At 48.3% G+C, this 14,111-nt stretch overlaps 1 protein-coding gene across 2 annotated transcripts in view; it reads right to left on the bottom strand.

Annotated features, from left to right (window-relative positions):
- The window catches only part of SLC13A4 (solute carrier family 13 member 4), a 37,292-nt gene that overhangs the window by 5,513 nt on the left and 17,668 nt on the right, over positions 1–14,111 (bottom strand). The window contains exons 5-13 of one of the 2 annotated variants that reach the window (XM_019750649.3): positions 14,036–14,090; positions 11,411–11,450; positions 10,312–10,389; positions 8,767–8,951; positions 6,172–6,291; positions 4,930–5,031; positions 3,593–3,694; positions 2,703–2,800; positions 2,376–2,506 (exon numbers count right to left, since the gene is read on the bottom strand). In XM_019750649.3, the coding sequence (XP_019606208.3) occupies positions 2,376–2,506; positions 2,703–2,800; positions 3,593–3,694; positions 4,930–5,031; positions 6,172–6,291; positions 8,767–8,951; positions 10,312–10,389; positions 11,411–11,450; positions 14,036–14,090 (911 nt within the window). The remainder of the gene's footprint in view (positions 1–2,375; positions 2,507–2,702; positions 2,801–3,592; positions 3,695–4,929; positions 5,032–6,171; positions 6,292–8,766; positions 8,952–10,311; positions 10,390–11,410; positions 11,451–14,035; positions 14,091–14,111) is intronic. The other variant, XM_019750657.3, reaches the window with a different exon arrangement.

Here is a 14,111-nt window from a genome sequence, read left to right as displayed (position 1 = left end):
TGTTCATCTGCCAATGGTGAGGGCTCTCCCCCTGCTCCCCCCCAAATTAAGGTCACCATTTAGTTTTTGTGCTAAAAACCCCAGGTTGCCTATGAAATCTCCCTCCCTCCCCACGTCCCTGTTCCTCTCCCATCTATGGTTGACGTGCTGTGATTTTTTCCTACTTACCCTAGAGACTGCAAATGCAATCCAGAAATGGGGAGTTGGGCAGACAGCAAGGTGTGGCATTTTATGATTCCTCAAGCTGTAAGCCCTACTCATGTTTCACTATTAAAGACAGCCTCGCTACATTGGCAGTGGCTACTTTTTCTCCTCCAACTTCACCAAAAGCTCATTTGATCTCCACAGCACGCTGGCCACCTCATGGCGAGCTCATAGACACTGAATACCGATGACTTCAGCATTCTCTGTTTGTAGCCGTTTTTACCTTGGAGCACTTCTTGTTTTTTTCTCAACTGACTGAGAGTCGCAAATCCAGTATGTGGGGACTACATCATTTAATGGTTGGTGCAGAGCTTTGAGGCCTGTGGGAACTCTGTAATTGTTATCTCTTGTAACACATTAAACCTTGCTCAGCAGACAAAGATGGGAGGGAAACCAGTTAGCCGAGTGGAAACACTACATTTTATCAAGAAATGGAGTTTGATTTATCATGTTACCCAAATAGCCCTTGTAAGTAAAGTGAAATAATTGAATGGCAATTATTGTTTCTCCAGAACGATTTTATACTATAATTTGAGATAAACTGATAAATCAGACTGCAAAGTTAGGAAAACACAACAAAGGAAGTCTTAATTTCTTCAACTCTTGGTATGAAAACATTTTACGTTGGTTTTTCCTCACTGCTGTCAAGACTGAAATTATTTCAAACTCAGTAGGAATCACATACATTATACCTGAATTGTATTATTAGAATGAGTAGAGTCAGGGTTTTACAGAAATGTCAACTATACTATCTGTCATATGTGCACAATTTTGGTTGAAAAGAAAAAGATCTTGCCAGGCTAGGCTTCAAGGCCAAAACTAACAACTGAAATTCAATCAAGTTAAATATGATATCCTGAACTTGGAATTAGAAATATTGAAAGCCTGTATACAAGACTGGATGAAGGACTTGAGGCTTAACAGTGGCTAACAATGAAAAGAATGAAGGGTTTTCAATGACTGCAATTGCAATATCCGTATTGATATGAGAGCCAGTAAAGCTTTGTAAAAGCTTCCGTAAAAATACAGGATGGTGCTTGGATCAGACGTGAGTGATGGGGCTTGGGTGATATAACTGCTCTGCTCTGACCGCCTACGGGACCGTGTTCGAATAAGGCCCAGGGCAAACTAGTGAGTCCTGAGGAAAGAACTAGCCTGCCTGGTAAGGGGGCACTACTTCTATGAGGAATGGTTACAGGCACTAAGGAGTTTTTGTTGGGAAAAAAGATGATCTAAGGGAATTAATAACTTTTGATTATGTCAGTAGTTATTACCTTGGAGAGTTTTCCAGAGAATAGAGTTAGCACTGTCAGTGGGAGACATACAGAAGAAAAGACCTGAGCTGAAAGTAGAGAACAACTCTTCTTTGTCCCCTGCTCAGGGAGTGGCCTGTCACTGGAGGTGTTCAAGCCCAGGGTGTCACGAAAGGAGCTCTCACACTGGGTAGAAGATGGGACCCTGTCCTCCAAGGTTCCTTCCACGTGTAGGGCTCTGTGACGTTGTTAGTGATGCAGAGAGCATTGTCCCCCAGTGAATGGGGGGGAAAAGGGAGCCCAGGTTAGAATGGCTTAATGTGTACAGAGAGTGGAGGGAGAAACAGAGTGAACCGTAACCTGATTCGTTCCTAGGATCGTTTTCTATTGCAGGAAGGGCTGGCATTTCAGGAAATTCAACTATTTCCCATCAGCTCCCTTTAAAAGAGCGCATCCCAAGTCCTCCCAGTCAGGGACCATTTATATCAGCTTGAGCATAGACTCTTTGAAAGGGCTCAGTATATGCACATGGACTGACTGAGGGAGAATTTGCTGTGTGTCCTTTGGGGCGTCTCTGGGCCTTTATAGGCACATCTCCTATCGCCAGTCTCAAATCTGTGGAAAAAGATGGCTACAGCTCTAATAAACCTTCTGCCTGTGGCAGGTGGGCCCGTGAAGGAAGTATGAATGCCCTTGTGCCCTGCTTTGTGGCCCAGCTGACCTGTAACTGTTCCCTTGGAAGCTCAGAGAGGGCAGGGTACTGTTCCTGGCGGTACTGCTTCCCTTCCCAGGGACTTGGGTGAACATTCACCTCTCCCTCAGCTCCTTTGAATCTTCCCACCCAGAACCATAATGACTCTGTTAGGTAAAGTAGCTGGGAAAAGACCTGAGCCAATGAGAACAGAATTCAAGGGTTACCTTGCTGCCGGAAGCCAGCGCGTAGCCTCCTCCCACCAGAATGACAATCTCCCAGGGCATGGTCTTCTGGAAGTCCTTCCACGTGATGATGGGCTCCATCCCCAGCGAGGGCTCCTTGTCCTCCCCTGGATCTCAGGTGGACAGGGAGGGAGGGCCAGGTGAGCCATAATGGGAGGGATTTGTGGAGCTAGGGGCCCAGCTGAGGAACCGGCTGATTCGGGAGGCCGCTCTGCTATTTTGAGCCTTGGTCAGGCTCCTCCTGAAAATGCTGACTTGGGTGTAATTGCACTGCAGCCAGCCCCACTTCTCCCCTTGAACTCCTCTCACCATCCTTCTTTTTCCCGAAGCAAGGCTTCTTCGCTGGAATCAGGAAGAGGAGGAAGCCAAGGAAGACGGAGACGGTGGCGTCGGTACGGTAACCTTTCCTAGCGAAGAGACAAGCAGGCTGGAGGAGGCGGCTCAGGGACCCCGGGGAACACAATGTCTCGGGATCGTCTGAACACAAGGCCTCGTTTTAGACTCGAGGCCACGGCAACCTTCCTTGCCAGTTTTGCCATCCGATCCAGCGGTGGGTGTAATGGGCAGTGGTTATTGTGTGGAGGCAGGGCCTGGCTAGGGTGGATGCCCTAGTGTGAATTTATAGGCCCGTGGATTGGGGCGAGGCCTAGAAGAAGTGACAAAGAGTTGCGTAGAAGAAAGAGAACAGAAACGGATGGGCCCTCTTTCCTGCAAGGCTCACACCTCCATGTGTGTCTTTTCTCAAATGAGAAGCTGTGCTGGGCGAGTTGGAGGGCTGTGGCCATGACCCTCAGGGGAAGACGCAGGGACCGGAGCCCATGTTTGCGTCTCCCCCTACACCTCAGCCACCTACTGGCTGCAGTCTCTTCACTGTTGGCATTTTACTTTATGGACATTTGCTCTGTCAACTCTCATAACCATCTATGCCATGGCTGAGGTTCCAGGAGCTTAAGTAACAAGACCAAGGTGACAGAGCGGGATAGGTGGCAGCCCTGGATCCCACCCCCTGACTCGGACTCTTCCTGACTGTTTTCTTCCTGACTGCACACTGCAGCTTCCCTAAAAAGAGGGGACTTTCATGGGAACAAAGTGTTTTCCTGGCTCCCTGTCCCTGAAAGTCTAAGAGGGGATGCCATTGGAAAGTGCCAGAAAAGTTTACGTGAGGGGTTTGTTCTTAAGGAGAAAACAGTATCACTTACTTTTCAAAGAAAGAATCCCAGCCGGGAACAAAGCCAGGCTCCCGGGTGAACCACAGCACGGTCATCAGGATGAAAAAAAATCCAGTCACCATTTCAGGGTAGCTATAAAATCAAACAGAAAGACCGGCTCCAGGAACTGGAAAATTTCTGTTAGCTTTTTCACTATCGTGCCAGAAAATGTTAGCCATGTTTACTAGAGAAATGTAGGTGGGAAGGGAAAGAGAGCACAGCATCACACATTTTATAAAAAAGTTAAAATACAGCCTGCGAGGAGAATGCAGTGAAATGGGCCCCTCGAACAGTGCTGGTGGGAGTAGAAATTGCTACAACTTTCTTGAGGCAATTTGATGATATATCTCAGAAGCCTTACATTTGGTCCTTTTATCTAAGCAAATAACCAGAAACGCAAACAGAAACTATCTATTAAAAAATTAAATATTAAAAGAAATGGAAACAACCTACATATCCAGTGGTATCCCATGACATTGAGTACATTTCAGCATATGTTAAAATGAGATGCACCTAATAATCCTGCTGCTAACGGCCGAGTTAATGACCTGGGAACATAACTAATGCTGAGTGAGAAAAGGCAAGGTGTGAAACTGTTCAGTGTGGATTGAATTTTACCAAAAAAACATATAATTTGCACCAGAAAGGCCTGGAAGGAGAAATACATGGTAACAGTTGTTAACAGTTAACACTGGGATGCTAGGACTACAAGTCAGTTTTTACTGTATATTTTCCTGCATTTTCTAAGTGTTCTACAATAAGCATATATTCCTTTTATAAATTAAGACTACAGCTTAAACCTGAATCCTTTCACCCAAAGTTGTATATGCCAATTGCCATAAAAGGAGACAGAACACAAAATAGGGCGCTGGGTGGCTGTGAGAAAGCTGATAGAAATGGCTGCGAGTTGGTGAGTGAACTCGCAGACCCTATGTCTTCAAGTCTGTATTTGATGCTGCCCGATGCTCTAAATATAGTACAAAGTGCCCAGTTCCCTACAAGGGGCCCCGGGACCTGCGGTGGCCCGTTCTGAGCAATGTGGGGAATCCTGACTTGAGAGACTTCAGCCAGCAGGGTGGCTGTGCTGTCCTGAGTTGTTCTTGGTCCTCCACCCTCTATGCCACGGTTCTACCTTGGACTCAATATGGTGAAGGGGAAAGGTGACCACCTGGAATCGTGGCCAGACTCTGGCATTCATTAGCATCTCTAAACGCTCGGGTTCAGGGTTGTGGACAATTCCCCCAGCTCAAGGGACCGTCAAGAGCAAGGTGCTTCTGTGCTCGCTTTCTCTCCTGGAGAAGGAGAGAAGGCGAGTGGCTGATTCTTACCTAATGGCTCCCAGCTTTTCGTATTCCTCTCGGATCCTCTTCTCTGACAACTCTTCCCTTTTGGTCTTATTCTTCTTGCTCAGAGAGCACGTCTCTTTAAAACTGAGAAGGGAGAATGAGCGAAAGAATGAAGGAAACACACTTCTGAGGCCCAGAGGTCAAGTATGAAGCACATACTAACCTACTGGCTTGCTCTGATGACTTTTCTCCTCGCCCCTTAGCACCCTGGCCCTCCAACCCCACCTGTCATATGACTTTTATTTGCCAAGTTACACAGCCTCTCATCAGCCTTCTCCCCAAGGCTTTTGGGTCATGCACCTGGTGTATCCGTGTGAAGCGATGTCTTGTGGACTTGGGCAGGTGTATTTATGTGGCGTTGTTTCTACGTACTTGTCTTTACATAATTGAGACTGATGTGGCATATGTGTGCAGATGTTTATATATTTGTGTGTTGTACACACACGTGTGTGTGGTCTATGTTTGTCTAGAGGCAAGGCTTGTGTAGGGTGAAAGTGTGTGTTGGTTTTCTATTTGCAACACTGGAGGTATAGAAATATTCAGCCCTCATTGATTTGACAACAGTCTCTGAGTAATAATAATAATAATAATAATAACAATAATAATAAGTCAGCTCAGAGAACATTCCTTGACCAATGGGGGCATCGGGTTCTATGGACTAATAGCAACACTTTACATATATCTTCCCGTCATGTGCTTGAAGTGCATCCAGTTTTGAGTAGATTACTGGTTATGAAGAAAAGGTTTGCTAAGTAGATTAATGTTAGAAATAATATTGCAAGAGGAATGTCCAACTTGTCATGTTGAGGGAAACGAGCCTATTCCACACAACTTCTAAGTATAAATCACTCGTGTCTATAAAATGAAGGCTAAGCAACTCCTACTTGGAACCATATTTTTTTAGAAGTTAATTGAAATTACTCCATATGCTTTGAGAGCAAAGAAAGTACACGAGCACTCTTCAGTTCGGACTTTGTAAATCGGACGGTTCGTCTAGCCAGTGGTGGGAATTAAGAACGTTTCATTGCAGAGCTGACAGTGAAGGGCAGAGCTCATGTGTGTTCAGAGCATCTACAACAGACAATGCCTGACTCGCCATCCCGTCCCGGGGCATCCTCTGTGTTTACTCAGCAGCTCCCCTCAAGCGGCACCCTCCAGGGCTTGTGCCGGGACCTTGGCTGGACAGGAGAGCCTCTGCCTTGCTGGCAGGGCCCTGGGACTCACTTGCAGCCCAGGAACAACCAGTGCATCCAAAACCAGCTGACCACCAGCATGATGAGGGAGATGGGAAAGCTGAACAGGAACCAGGTGCCAAAGTTGACCACGTCTGCAGCTGGATACTGGCTGTAGGGGGAAGAACCAGGTCAGGGATTAGAAAAGGTGGATTTCCATGTGCTATTTTGGACGTGATAAGCTAAATGCTCCTTAAAAAGACATAGCCGAGCTAACGTGGAGATAATAACAATATGGTAAAACATGTATCTAGTGCTCACTTATTTGACAGTTGCAACTGTACAGAGCCCAGCCAGGAATTATGAAGTAAGCTAAAAAAGGCATCTGGCAACCAGAATTGATCTCACGGAAGTGTATATGCTTTGCCTGCAGGAGAATCACTCAGGAGTTGTTTGCTCTTAATGTCCATAAAGATTCTGATAAGTGTACGCATCTGGTTTTCAAGACAGCAGAGAATGAAAGGGCAGTCTGGTGTACTTTGTTTATAAAGTCCCTGAAGGAATGTGGGCTTTGGGGGACACGGGGCATCAGTTCCAGAAAACTTCAGCCTCTAGCATCTCATGAAGGTTCCAGGTGTTAACTGTGCGCATAGGAAAACCAAGACTTGGGCTCTCCAGGTCTTTTATCTGCCGTCGTAGGGTGCTAGGGAGGTTGCCCAGAGGAGTCCTCATTCAGCATCGGGCAGAGCTGGGACTCACTTGCAGCCCAGGAACAGAGGGGGGTGTCCTGGGGAGCGAGCCTGCACCCTGTGTAAGCCATGGCTAGTCTAGATAATGCCTGTGTTCCTTTACCCTTGGGCCCTTCTGAGTCCATGAAACTCAGACCCTGGGGAATGGAGTCTTAAACTTCCATTTCCTTACTTCTCCCTTCTTCCTCCTCCCTTTTTCTTTCCTTTTTCTCTTTCCCACTAAAACGAAAGCTGTGTGTCTCTTGTCCATGCTTAATTTCTTCACTCTGCTCTGGATCCCATTCCTTCTATTTTCTCAGTGATATCACTCTATCAGTCACCCCCCCCCCCCCCCAAGTCTTTAATGATCCTCTCATCTGGATCGTCCCTATCGGCATCTAAATGACCTCCATCCTAAAACCCCTACTTGACTCTCTCTTTTTTACCTCCCTTTATTACCACCCCATATCTCTCTTCCCTTCACAGCCAACTCTCCCTTTCCTCACCTCCATCTTACTCTTCAACTCACTGAAATTTGGCTTCTTTCCCATCACTTAACCAAACTGCTCTTGCCTAGGTCACCTGTAACCTCCATGTCACCAAATCGAATGGATACAGTTTTGGCCTTATTTTGCTTGATCATTCAAGCAACTATAAACACTCTGGACCACTCCTTCCCCCTCGAATCTCTTTCTTCCTTGGGTAGAATGACACTAGATTTTTCTCTTTCCTGTCTTTCCTGTTTTATTCTCTCTTTTGTGGTCTGCTTTAAATGCCTGAACTTACTATGTATGCCCCCTGCTCTACTTACTCTGTGTGTTGTCCCGAGTAATCCCCTTCACTCTTATGACTTCAGTTTATATGCACACGACTAGAACCGACTACCATCTCATTTGTGGGGCCCCGTGCAAATGTGGGGCCTCTTGTTCAAAAATTCTTAAGAATTTCAGGTTGGTGACAGCAGAGCATCAGGCAAGCTTGGTGGCCCTGGGTGACCGCACACATTGCATGTCCATGAAGACAGCTCTGCAGGCCACTGCAAATCTAGCCACGTCTATGCCTTTTGCCTAAAATTTCTCTTGAGGTTCAGGTCTCTGTTTCTTAACTGGACATCGCAATCTCTACGTCACCCTTTCCTCATTGGTCCCCTCATTTAGGTCCAGGGCAACTCTGTTTCCCCAGCTGCAGAAGCCATAAGCCTGACAATTAGATTTGGCTTCACCTTCTTTCTAGTCCTTCCAAGGCCTGTCAAGTCTACCTCTTAATATCTCTCAAGTCTGACCATTTCTCCTCCCCACTTTCACTTCCCTGCAGGCCGCCATCAGCTCTCTCCTGGGCATGTGCACCAGCGTCCTAAACTGTCTTCCTGCTGCCTGCTTTCTCCAGTCCATTCTGCATTTCTAACATCCAAAATGAGTTTTCAAAACTATAAATCTGATCATCTCCCTTCCTGCCTAAACTTCTTCAAAGGTTCCTCACGGCCTCTGGGATGAAATACAAGTTCCTTAGAGGGCCTGCGAGGCCTGTCGTGGTCGCTTGTCCACCTCCCGGGCCCCCTTCTGCCCTCTTTCATCTTCTCTCATGTGCTCTGCTCTCTTGCTCTGAACCCTCCGACACACTGTTTTCTTTGTCTGGAAAATCTCCCTGCATCCAGTTTACTCCCACTCATATTTCAGGCCTACGTCCCTCGTCGCCTCTCTGGGGAGGCATTGAGACTGAGTGACCTCCCCCAGGGGGGCTCTCCCAGCAGCATCCTGCCCGACACGTCACATTCAACGGCAATCAGCTGATTGTCTCTTTTCCCTCTCGGTACAGAAGCTGTCCTGGCCCCATTTTCTGCTGTATCCTTAGCCCTCAGCCCCGTGCCTGACGTGGAGTGAATGGTTCGTAAGCATGTGTTGACCGAGTGAATGACTCACTTGTTGAAATGCTCCAGGAAGATGAGGCTGGTAGAGGTGCCAATGATGGTGGTCAGGCCCCCGATGGTAGCCGCGTAGGATATGCTCAGAGAGAGGCCCTTGCAGATCATCTGGTCGTGCTGGGACTTGTACTTCCTGTTGACTCCCTGGGTCTTGGCGCTGGGGCTCAGGACTGGTGGCTTTTCCTACCAAAGGAAAATCACTGGGTCTCTCCAACCCCGCTCGGGTTGTCCGGCACATAAAGTGTAAAAAACGGGCAACGGTGCAGGGGGAAGGGTGTCACAGAGACAAATCCCAATGCCAGTTCTACCATTTTCCAACTTGGGCGGCCCCTCCGAATTGCAGGGTCTTCTGTAAAATGGGGAAAATCCTACTTTCTCTGCCAGATTGTTATGAAGAGAAGATGAAGTAATACATACAAACATACATATGTAGCACTTAGAATACTTCCTGGCATTTCATGAATGGTAAGCTATTATTTTTGTGGCTGTTAAGGTTGTTACTAACAGCACATTCTGTCATTTCCTTGAACTCCAGTAAAAGTGGTTGTTCTCCACTTTTGTGTCTGAATAACAAATAGAAGATGGTTGGCCTATGTGGAGTTAGAAGGACAATCCCAACTGGGCCATGACTAAAAAAAAAAAATAAGCCTTGGATGACAGAAGGAATCCAGCTTTCATTGGGCAGAGGGTTGAAATATGTGACGCTCTCCTTCCTTCCTTCCTCACTCATTTTTCCTTTTCGCCTGTTGGTGTTTCCTCCCCACTTCCCCCCACCTCCTTGCCTATAAGCCTCAGCCTTGCTGTGGTCCTCTCAGGCCCTGCTTGGTCCAGATGATGGCCATCAGGGTCGGAGGTTACTATCCTCTGGTCTCAAGTATAAAGTAAAGAAGCATGTGCCCTTTGCCCCGCAGGCCTGGCCACCCCTCAGGGAGTCTTCATGAGACTCAGAGCGGCCTAGTGCAGAAGTCAGCAGGCCAGATCACAGGACAGCCATGGGGAAAAGGGACAGCATAAGTGTTTAATAAATGGCGACATGTATGATGAGGATGGATGTTAAGTAATTGAGATCATTTTGACGAACACAAAACGGTGCGTCACGGGTGATAAGTGACAGCTGTGGTTTTACACCAGCGTCCACATCTATTTCACTTCTGCATTTTGTTTCAGTGGTACAGTGCCAGGAACGTCCCATTCTCAGAGACAAGCAGTTGCCTTAAAATCTCAGGATCTTCAAATAAAATATTTGCAGTGTCCCTGAAGCACCTTTGAGGCATACTTTGAACACCTCTGATCTAGAGCAATCCTCAGCTTTGTACTTGAAGAAACGGGGGCTCAGATGGCAGAACGACTTGCCGAGTCAACAGAGAGTTAGGTGTTGTATCCTAACATGCGTGGCACACGCAGGGCCAGACCTGCATGTGGATAACGAGGGCCCGGTGACAGCTCACTAGCCTGACGCCCTCACAACTTCAAGACCAGTTTCCCTAGGGAAGCTCAAGGCATTTCGTGTAGGAAACAGGGTCAGGAGATGCAGTTTAATTACCTGGGATGGGGGCTGCTTCTTGCTCTGGTGCTTTGCTGTTTTGACGGGTTTGGTGACTGTGGACACGCCATTCAGGTTCTGTGGGGACAAAGACCATCATGCTGTCAGAAAGAGGATGTGGGGTGGGCCTTGAGAAGTGCCACCTCACCATCCCAGAGGCACCTCATGCCTCAGCACCGAGGGGACTGGAGACCAGGACCCAGGGAGGGCATCCACAGTGGGCAGCCATCCCCCGTGCCTGCCTCCATCTCACACGGTCCCATCCGCCTGGTATCAAACTCCTCATATGAAGAGGCTTTTGAATGTGGGCGGAATATGGCACTGTCTTTATAGGAGAGCTCGGCTTTCTGGAACTTCATCAGCTAATGAAGAATCCTTCATTGTTCTTTAACACAAAATGAAAACAGAAATTGCACCACAATAAAACCCGCAGTTTGGACTGAGGTACGAAGAGATGTAAAGCCAGCTTCAGGGGAGGGGTTGGCCAGGGAGCAGCGTGCAGGTAAATGTGTCCCTTCTTGGAATAAGATTTTTGTAAATGGAATGCCCCTGAAAGAAATTCTAAGGATGAATCTGAGACCCAGGATAAGCTGGACGGCTGAGTATTAAGTTTCTGTGGGAAAGGTCAACCGGGACCTTAGGGGGCTTTGCCCAGTGCTCAGGGCTGGGCTTTGGGGCTACATGACCCTCGCCAGGAGCCCGTCCAGGCCCAGTGACCACCTCTTAGCTCTCAGTGGAGGCCACGGGGCTCTAGGACAAGTTGTCAGGCATCTCTGTCACAGTTACCCTGAGGGACTTTCAAGTACAGTGGTACCTCAGTATTTAAATGTCTCCATTGATGAACATTTCGGTTTATGAACGCTGTAAATTTTATGGATCTATGGTATCATTAGATAGTAAAATTCATGCTAAATTTGCAGTTTTAGGGGTTGATTTTAAAGGTCTGGAATGGATTAATCCATTTTGCATTGCTTTCTATGGGGAAACCGTGCCTCAGTTTTCGAACGTCTCAGAACTCGAACAGTCTTCTGGAATGGATTACGTTAGAAAACCGAGGTACCACTGTATCTCAGAGCACAAGAAAAACCCAACGCCATACCTTGTTCTGCATCAGAGAAGTGGAGTCTGTAGTAGTGGTGCTGGAACAAAGTGAAGGAAGCAGGAAAGTCAGAAGTGGCCCAGATGTCAGGAGATGGGAACTCCCCCCACACATCGGTGACTGGTTTCAGGGACCCCTCTAGACTCCGGTTTTCCGAGAAGCCTAACCTCACCCCTGTCTTCCAGACCTTCCAGAGATGCTGTCAGGATTGGTGGGGACACAGAGCATTTCCTTTGAAGCAGAACCGATACTCCTAATAGTCGCTAACACGAGTGCTTATTAGGTGCTTGGCACTCACATCGGGACTTTAACCCTTACGGCGCTGTGTAGCCTCATAACAGGTCCGTGGTGCACGAAGCATAGGAAACTAGGCAGAGACAGGGCACTAGCTTCCTGAGAGCTGTGGGGCGCTCAGTGGTGGTGCCAGATAGGACCCCATCTCCGCCTGCCTGGGCCTCAGACCCCTGCTCACTGGCTGACTCTGGAGGTCACTATCTAGAAGGAGAAAGGTGTGAAATGCTTCTCTGAGGTAATAGGAGCAGGGAAGGCCGATTCCACAAGGTGAGAGGCGAGTGAGAACAAGAACATAGAGGAGAGTTTCTGGTCAGTACCTGCCCCTCGAGGGTGGGGGATGGCATGGCAGCCAAATGTGCGTACTGAGTCTCCCCCGTACCTGTCAGTCCCCAGCCTTTGCCTTGAGTAGAGAGGAAGGTGAGAATTGAACTGTCAGCATTGCCGGCAAACTGAGTATTCAGTGGCTGTTTCTGGTTGGTCTTAGTTCTGAGGACAGTGGGTGCGCAAGCTCACCCACTGAGAAGACAAATGAGGGGTGTTGGACCCACATGTAGGGCTTGGGGTCCTGTGGTTCTCACTCATCACCAGGGAAGGCTAAGGAGTCAGTGGGGGTTCAGAGGGAAGCATTCTTTGGAGAGCATCATTAGCCTGTAAGGAGCAGATAGAGTGGCACAATGTTTCCCCTCCCTCTGTCCCAAGCTGGGTGAGGATGGCCGGCAAAGAACCCCTCACAAGCATGGGAGGTGGCGCTGGTCGTCCTCACTGCCAGCAGCGCTGGCTCCCACCAGTGCTGAGAGAGTTCTAGGGACAACTTGAGCTTTCTCTTTGGAGTTTGGGGACACATATTTTTGTCTGGAAAAGAACAAAGGCCATTGGGCCCTGCCAGAGAGGCCAGAGTGAGGAGAAAGACCCCCTGCCATGGGGGCAGCCTGTGCTTTCAGAGTTCAAGAGTCTTGTCAGGCAGCTGGGCTACAGCCACCTTGAAAAGGGCCTGCCCCAGAGGCAGAAGCAACCCCGGCACCAAGGCGCTGGGGTGGGGGTGGGGTGAACCACCAGAGCACAGAACCAGGGAGCGGGCAGGAGCGGTCGTCCAAGTGCCTCACCGCCATCAGGCCCAGGGCTATGCAGAGGCAGCCTCAAGGGGACGCCCCGATCGGCAAGGCTTGCAGCCCTAGACCCTTTTGGCCCCTTCAAAGATGAAGCTTATAGCCTCTGCCCTCACCCTGGACAAGTCAGGGCAGCAGAGTGAATTGGGGGAGGACAAAGGAGAAGAGGGTGGTGGAGGAAGAGTGAGACAGGGGTCAACTCTCTCCCGTTTGCTTTTGCCTTTTGCTCTGCAGACCTGGGCAGAAGGGAGGTGGGCGTGAGCCTGAGAGGAGGTGGGGAGAAGCTCTAGATGAGATTGAAGTTTTGTTGTGGGACTGGACTCGGCTGCTGAATGTCTGAAAGTGAGATCGTTCTAATGTCTGACAGGAACCAGCAGACCCGTGGGACTTGTCTGAGCGCTCATCAAGGGCCGGGGAGGGAAATCCAATGTGCTGTGATGGGAGACAGTGGTGGGAGGAAACGAAAGCCGTTTCCTGATGGCAGCCTTCTGTGTCTGTCCCATTGCATATGCTCATTTCGCTCAACGGGAGGGCTCCATTTTTTTATGAAAAGAGCAAATTGCAAAACTGAGCTCTAGTACAAATGTAATTTTTAAAGTGTCATACCCAAGGAATACCTTGCAGACCACATTTTGCTATCAAATTGCCAACAGAAATGATCTGTTAGTGGATCTCCACTCACATGAGTGTCAGAGACTTCTCCTTTTCTAGCATCTTGTCATCATCAAATGGCTCTCTCAACAACTGTCCTTTAAGCTCCGACCTGTCATCTAGTTTTTTTTTTTTCCATATCTCACAAGACCCGATCTAGTAAGACCATACCTAATAACATTCTGTGATTATCTAAGAATCTCCAGTGACATCTATTATGTGAGTGTTTTTCCATTAATGGATTAAATGTATTATTCTCCTAAGAGGGACGTTGGTTTAGATGGAATTCTAGTTGGCAGATATACAGGCAGTCCACACACTGCCTCAGATTCAGTGTGGTCTTTTCTCTCTTCCCTCATCACGCCAGCCCCTATGGTTAAGGGGTTACCCTCAAGATCTTGGCAAGTGGTTCCTGGGTCTGGAGAGGAAATCGGGGTTTGGGGAGGTGGTGGTGTGGCAAGATGTGAGCATGGCTTATACGTCTAAAAGAGCTGTTTTTGGGCCCAGGTCCCAGCTTTCCTGGCCTGGGAACGGACCTAGACAGGCTGTCTGGGAGGAAAGCCGTCATACTCACTCTTCACTGACAAAGATGAGTTCCAGAGAAGGTTGGCTGTTGTTGACCTCAAGACCTATAGCAGCAAAGGAAAGCA

Source organism: Rhinolophus sinicus, chromosome 8 (assembly GCF_057876585.1).
Source record: "Rhinolophus sinicus isolate RSI-liver-muscle chromosome 8, RSI-T2T, whole genome shotgun sequence".
In the NCBI taxonomy this organism is placed as follows: domain Eukaryota; kingdom Metazoa; phylum Chordata; class Mammalia; order Chiroptera; family Rhinolophidae; genus Rhinolophus; species Rhinolophus sinicus.
This window is presented reverse-complemented; position numbering and strand designations above follow the sequence as displayed.